The sequence below is a fragment of the Chelonoidis abingdonii genome, chromosome 21 (genome assembly GCF_003597395.2).
Source record: "Chelonoidis abingdonii isolate Lonesome George chromosome 21, CheloAbing_2.0, whole genome shotgun sequence".
NCBI lineage: Eukaryota > Metazoa > Chordata > Testudines > Testudinidae > Chelonoidis > Chelonoidis abingdonii.
The window spans coordinates 2,881,630-2,888,945 of NC_133789.1; the positions used below are offsets into that span (position 1 = coordinate 2,881,630).

At 60.8% G+C, this 7,316-nt stretch overlaps 1 protein-coding gene across 2 annotated transcripts in view; it reads right to left on the bottom strand.

The window, feature by feature from the left end:
• Nucleotides 1-2,462: 2,462 nt before the first annotated feature.
• Nucleotides 2,463-7,316, bottom strand: part of RARA (retinoic acid receptor alpha) — an 87,975-nt gene continuing 83,121 nt past the window's right edge. For both annotated transcript variants that reach the window (XM_032788937.2, XM_032788938.2), the window contains 5 exons: nt 5,949-6,109; nt 5,219-5,395; nt 4,433-4,637; nt 3,978-4,136; nt 2,463-3,570 (listed from right to left, as the gene is read on the bottom strand). In XM_032788937.2, the coding sequence (XP_032644828.1) occupies nt 3,359-3,570; nt 3,978-4,136; nt 4,433-4,637; nt 5,219-5,395; nt 5,949-6,109 (914 nt within the window). In that variant the 3' untranslated portion in view covers nt 2,463-3,358. The remainder of the gene's footprint in view (nt 3,571-3,977; nt 4,137-4,432; nt 4,638-5,218; nt 5,396-5,948; nt 6,110-7,316) is intronic.

Genomic DNA, 7,316 nt, shown 5'->3' on the forward strand with positions numbered 1-7,316 from the left:
AGGAGATAATGCTGCCCACTTCTTCTTTACAATGTCACCTGAAAGTGAGAACAGGGGTTCTCATGGCACTGTTGTAGCTGGTGTCACAAGATATTTACATGCCAGATATGCTAAAGATTCATATGTCCCTTCATGCTTCAACCACCATTCCAGGGGACATGCGTCCATGCTGATGACAGGTTCTGCTTGATAACAATCCAAAGGAGTGCGGACCAATGCATGTTCATTTTCATTATTTGAGTCAGATGCCACCAGCAGATGGTTGATTTTCTTTTTTGGTGGTTCAGGTTCTGTAGTTTCCGCATCGGAGTGTTGCTCTTTTAAGACTTCTCTCAGCATACTGCACACCTCGTCCCTCTCAGATTTTGGAAGGCACTTCAGATTCTTAAACCTGGAGTCAAGTGCTGTAGCTATTTTTAGAAATTTCACATTGGTACCTTCTTTGTGTTTTGTCAAATCTGCAGTGACAGTGTTCGTAAATCAGACACGTGCAGGGTCATCAGCCGAGATCCCTATACCATGAAATATAGGGGAGAATGTCGGTAAAACAGAGCAGGGCACATACAGTTCTCCCCCGAGGAGTTCAGTCATAAATGTAATTAACGCATTGTTTTTAACGAGCATCACCAGCATGGAAGCATGTCCTCTGGAATGGTGGCCGAAGCATGAAGGGGCATGCGAATGTTTAGCGTATCTGGTCCGTAAATACCTTGCAATGCCAGTTACAAAAGTGCCATGCAAATACCTGTTCTCGCTTTCTGGTGACACTGTAAATAAGAAGAGGGCAGCATTATCGCCTGTAAACGTAAACAAACGTGTCTGTCTTAGCAATTGGCTGAACAAGAAGTAGGACTGAGTGGACTTGTAGGCTCTGAAGTTTTACATTGTTTTGTTTTTGAGTACAGTTATGTAACAAAAAACACCTACATTTGTAAGTCGCACTTTCAGGACAAAGAGATTGCACTACAGTACTTGTAGAGGTGAATTGAAAAATACTATTTCTTTGGTTTATCATTTGTACGGTCCAAATATTTGTAATAAAAACAACTAGAAAGGGAGCTCGGAACACTTCATATTCAGTGTTGTACAGAAATTGATACATTTGAAAATGTAGAAAAGCATCCAAAAATCTTTAATACATTTCAAGTGGTGTTCTAGTAACAGGGCATTAATCAGGATTAATTTTTTGAACCTCAGTTAATTTTTTGAGTGAAGCACGTGAGTTAACTGGGATTAATCGACAGCCCCAGTATTAATGCGTCTGCCAGGGGGGCTGCTCAGAGCCCAGGCAAAGTGCACGGGGGGGGTGGGGTGGGGGGGGTGTCCCTGCTGCAGAGCAGCTTTGCTGCCCCCTGGTGCCCAGAGCCCAGAGCAGCAGGCCGACGGGCCCAGGATGCTTTAATTTAATAAGCCACAACACTGAAAATGAGCAGCGCCCCCCCATGCCCCCCAGGGCAGGACCTGCCCTCGCCCCAGCCAGCCTGGCCTGCAGCGCTGCCCATGACATGCCAGTGTGGGCACCAGGAGCTGGCTCAGGCAGGACCCGGCCCTCCCTCTGGGCCCCTGTCCGCACCTGGGGGGGCTAGGAGCCTAGGGCTGTGCTTGCCCTAGCGAATCATGCCCATCCCAGGTGACTCAGCTGTGCCCAGTGCCCTCTGCCAGCCAAGCCAGTCTGTGCCTCGCCCACAGGGGCTGGCCAATGGCCCCCATGCCCAGCTGACACTCATGGCTCAGAGTCCCTGGGAAGACACCGCAAGGGGAGGTGTGCGTGGCGGGGTGAGGAGGCTCACCAGGGCCAGGCACCCTGCTGCCCCCCCCCAGCTAACAGGCTATAAGCCCCGTGCGTGGGCCTGGGGGATGAGGTGGGGCCAGGGCAGCTACAGACTAATACCACCCCCCGGCCTGGCCTCCTGCCTGTCCCCCAAAGGTGCAGGCTCCAGCCCCATCTTCACTCCGGGCCCAGCCCTGATCATGTGGGGCAGGCCCAGGGTGGGGGCAGCCAGGGCACTGCGGGGGGTAACAGGGCAGCAGTGCCAATGCCAGGCTCAGCTCTGCCCCCCCTTCCACGTATGACAGGAACAGGCCAAGCACATGAATGAGCAGCAGCCCCCAGGCAGAGGCCCCCGGGCACTAAGCCCTCCACCTCCCATAGCACCATGCGCCAGCCTATGTGCCCCCCAGCAGATTTTATCTGTGGAGGTCGCTGGTCCCGCCAGAGAAACAAGCTTCAAATCAAACAGCCCCACCTGCCCCCAGAGGCAGAGACCAACAGGCTGTGTCCAGCGCCCCCAACTGGATTTTGGAGGAAACAAGAACAGTTTACATACATGGGGAGGGGAGGAATACCCCCGGGGGGGGATGCCCAGTGGCAGGCGGGGGGAGGGGGGAATACCCCTGTGGGGGCAGCCCAGTTTTTCTTCCTCTTTCAATGTCTCCCCAGAGATTCCAAAGCCACAAAAATCTCAACAACAAAAAAAATTTAATAATAATAAATTGTGTGGACCCCTGTCCCCCCCAGCCCCCTCCCCGCCCCCACTTCACATCCAGAACCGGGACCCCCCCGTTGCCAACCGCAGCATGTCTCTAAAAACCCCTCCCGACTTTTACAAAGTTTTTAAAAGGTATTTATAGATATTTATAGCTATTTATAGATATATAATCTGGCTTTGTCTGGCTTTGCAATGAATCAGCCTCTGGTTCCTGGCGGGCGTTTCTGCTTTTACCTGACAAGCGAATTGGGGTGTTGTTGGTTTTGCTGGTGATGACAGGCATGTGTGTGTGTGGGGAGAACGTGGTGGTGGGGGGTGCGCGTGACGGCCACAATCAGCTGATCGATTTTGCTCATGAAAATTTTAAAAAACAACTAACGTTTCCCAAACCGACCCTCTCCCCCCCCCCCCCGAAACACTTGAAATGCAACTCAACCAAAAGACACTTCATCTTCACATGGGTGCAGCGCCCCCCAGCCGTGGGCCAGACCCCTGCGACAGCGCGCTGGGGGGGAAGAGGGGGGGGAGCGGGGCGCTGGTTTGCTCCAACCTGGGTATGAACATAAGTCGCTGGGGGGCTGTAAACCCAATAAGGGCTCAGTGCCCCCCACAGAGCCAGCGGCCCCCCTGGCGGTGCCCACGGGATCCACTTCTGATTCTCCAGCAGAGTCCGTCACAAGTCAGCAGGGAAGCCATGGCCACAGCGTGTGCTGGTACGGACAGGAACGGGCTGGGGCCCGGGGCCCGGAGCCCGGAGGGGGGCATGGCCCGCGGCAGCGTCACCTCCTCCCCCTCCTCCTTGGCTTGCCATGCAGCCCTCGGGCCTGGCAGCAAAGAGCAAGGATGGCGTCCTGGCGCCGGCCGCGGCGTCACGGCGAGTGGGTGGCCGGGCTGCTTCTGTTGGAGCTGGGCGACAGGCTGGGGCTGCAGCTCCCGGGGGGCGGCGCCAGGCTGCTCACGCGGGAGGTGCCCGGCTGCCCGCCCAGCGTGTCCAGGCCCTCCGAGTTCTCCAGCATCTCCTGGATGAGAGGCGGCATGGAGCCGGGGATCTCCATCTTCAGCGTGATCACCCGCTCGGCGCCTGCGGGCAGACGGGGGGAGAGGGCTCAGCACGGGGCAGACCTGGGAGCCACCTGGGCACTGCGGGCTGCCAGCGGGACACAGAGCTGGGCCCCTTCCAGGCTCCGCCAGGAACCCAGCCAGGCTCCGGGGCGCAGGGTGCACTGAGTGGAACTGCTTGGAGTCACCTCTCTGCACTCAGCCTGCGCTCCCCTCCCTCGGTCACAAACACTTCGGGGGAGAAACCAGGCCCCACAGCCAAACTCCAGCCCAATCAAAGCGCCCCACTGCCTGGGGGGAGGCAGAAGCCCCAGTGCCAGCACCTCATCACCCTAGGCTCTGGCCCGGCCCCAGCTCCTCCCCTCCACTCCCCTCCAGCCTCTCTCCCCCAGTCCCTCCCCTCTGCCCCACGGCCAGCCGGGCTCTCACCCTTGGCGCTGATGCTGCGCAGGTCCGTGATCTTCATCAGCATTTTGGGGAACATGTGGGGCTTGTTAGGCCTCCTCTTCCTCACGTAGATCTTCAGCGCTTCCAGCAGCGGCTCCTGGAGCTTGTCCACCTTGTCAGCCTGCTCCAGGTCCTGGCGATCTGGGGGGGCGGCCGGGAGCCCAGCCATGAAGCCAGAGTTTAGTGCCCAGCTCCCCACCAGGGGGTGCTGTCGAGCAGGGCTCAGGGCTCCCCCACTTAGCAGGGGGAGCTCGTTTGTTGGGCCCCCCTCCCCTCTAGTTTGTTATTGTAGGGTCATGTCGGGACAGCAGAGAGTTCCAGCCTCAACCCCGACGTAGAGAGATGGCAACAGAACTACCAGTGGGTAGGAGAGCCCTGCCCTGGGCACCTCCACCCCCCCCAGCACCCGCCTCGCCCCAGCGCCCCCCGGCTCTCACCCCCACAGATGAGGCAGATGGCGCTGAGCAGCCCGGTCTCCGCATCGTCCATCTCCAGCGGAAGCAACTGGTTGGCGAAGGCGAAGACCAGGTCAGTGAGCGGCCCGAACCCGGCGTTGTGCATCTGAGTTCGGTTCAGAGTCAGCCCGTCCGAGAAGGTCATAGTGTCCTGCTCCGGCGTGTAGCGCGTGCAGATCCGCAGGATCTGGGGGGCAGAGCCGAGGTGAGTCCTGCGCCCTGCCCTCCAGCACTGCCCCCCACAAGTCCCCCGTCCCTGCTCCCCTCTGCCCTCCAGCACCAACACCTCTGCCTCTGGCCCTGCCCCTTGTCCTCCAGCCCTGCCCCCCAGCCCTGCGCCCTGCCCTCCAGCACTGCCCCCCCAGTCCCCCGTCCCTGCTCCCCTCTGCCCTCTGCCCTCCAGCACCACCACCACTGCCTCTGGCCCTGCCCCCAGCCCTGCCCCCCACTGTCTCCTGGCCCTGCTCCCCTCTGCCCCTGGCACCAACACCACTGCCCCCGGCCCTGCCCCCCATCCTCCAGCACTGTCCCCCAGCCCTGCCCCCTGGCACCAACACCACTGTTCCTTGCCCCTCTGCCCCCAGCACTGTCCCCCAGCCCTGCTCCCCACTGCCCCCTGGCACCAACCCCACCCCATGCTCCCTGCTCTGCCCCATCTGTGCCCCCCCAGCACAACCCCCAGTGCCAGGGGACACTGCTCCCAGCTGACCAGGCAGGGAACAACACAGTGTCCAGGCTCAGTGGCGTGGGGGAAGCTGGGGGGCTCACCAGGATGTCCAGGCAGGCGGCCTTGAGCAGGGTGATCTGGTCAGCGATGGTGAGCGTGGTGAAGCCGGGCAGCTGCTTGGCAAACTCCACCGTCTTGATGATGCACTTGGTGGAGAGTTCACTGAACTTGTCCCACAGGTCGATGTCCAGCGAGACCCGCTGCTCCGAGCTGTTGTTCTGCAGGGACGCACCAGCCACGGTGAGAGGGAAGGGGAGGGCCAGGGGCCGGTGCCACTATTCCTTCACCTCACAGGGGCCACCTCTGCCCCTCCCGGCATGAACAGCCCTCCACCCTCACAGCCCCTCCCAATCAATACTTAACTAAAGATGCAGGGGGCCCACTGTACAGATGGAGAAACTGAGGCAAGGGGTGGGGAAGCAAGTTGTCCAAGGGCATGAAGCGAATCAGAGACAGAGATGAGGACAGAACCCAGGACGTCCTGGCTCCCAGCCCTGTGCTCTAACCACTACACCTCACTCCCCTCCAGAGCTGGGGAGAGACCCAGGTGTCCTGGCTCCCAGCCCCGTGCTCTAACCACTACACCCCACCCTGGCTAGAGCGTGGAGCGAATGGGACACTAGCAGGGACATCAGGGGACGTAGGCCAGCTGGGGGAGCGAAGGTTCCTAAATGCAGCTCCAGCCCCACTTCTGCTCCCCCTAATCCTGATCCCACCCGGTGCCTGGTGGCAGCGTTTCCCGGAGGTCGGGGCGCCGGGTGGGGCACTCACCGTAGTGTATTTGCCGAGCTGGCAGAGGGCAGGGAAGGTCTCCTGGTGGGCTTTGCGCACTTTCTCAATGAGCTCCTCCACCTCGGGCGTGAGGATGTAGCTCTCTGAACACTCCTGCTTCGGCGCCTCCTTCTTCTTCTTGTTCCTGTCGTTCCGGACGGCTGGGGGGAGAGGGCAGGCGGGTGAGCGGGCCGGCCCCAATGCCCCTCGGTGTACCCCCCCTTCTAACTGCCACGAAGGGTGGGGTTGCTCCCTGGGCCTCCCTCAGCTCCAAGAGCTCAGTGATCACAGACTGCGGCAGGCACGAGGTGCAGTCCCTCGGGGCATCGGTATCAGCAGCCCCCAGGGCGGTCGGGCGGGGCGGGTGGAAGAGAAGCCGGCTCGCCAGGCTCCGGGGGGTGGGAGGGGGAATGACACGGACAAAGCTATTGTCTCAACCTCAGCCCAGCCCCACGCACCCCAGCTCAGCACCTGTCTCCCGCTTTCCCAGGCCGGGGGAATCCTGGCGCTGGCAAGGAGAGAGGAGCACGGATCCTGGATACGCCCTGGAGGCAGAGCGGCCCTCCTGGGCCGAGCCAGGGGGTTGTATGGGGTGGGGGGAGCCCTGCTGCTCTGTGTCTGGTGATGACCAACAGCAGCTGCTGCCGTAATTCTGCAGACCTGGCCAGGATCAGGCCCCTGCTGTGCCAGGTGCTTTGCACAGGCCAGGACTGGGGCCCCACTGTGCTGCCCCACAGCAAGACACAGACTGTGCCCCAGGAGCCCCCACACTGCACAGATGCAGGCCCAGTGACCAGTCCCACAGAGCAAGTGGCAGAGGCAGGAATTGAACCAGATTCCCCCAGTTGGATGCCCTAACCACTAAGCCAGCTTGCCCCTGCCCTATAAGGAACAGACCCAATCTCTTCCCCTGGGGGCGGGGCGAGCACGCCCGGAAGCTAGCTGGGAGTGGGGTGAGGTGAGCTGGGAAGCTGGGGGCGGGGGAGCGAGGGAGCTGGAGGAGCAGGGGAGCTGGGGGGGGCGCAGAGTGAGCGGGGGTGGGAAAACAGGGGGAGCTGTGGTGAGCTGGAGGGTGGAGTTGGCAGGGGAGGAGGCTGGGAGGAGCTGGGGGCAGGGGGAGCGGGGCGAGGTGGGAGTGGGGGGGGGGGGCCGCGGCCTCAGGAGGTTGGCGTGACCCAGCTGACAAATGGCAGCGAAGCCAGAAGCTGCACACACGGCTCTTTAAAACAGCGCCGGGCCATCAGCAGGCGATTGCGGCGACAGGCCATCGCTCAGGCCGGGCGCCAAGGGAGGGGGGCTGGGCGCCGAGGGGGGGCTGCAGGAATCACTCAGATCTGCTCTGCAAATCCAGTGCCATGGCGAGGACAG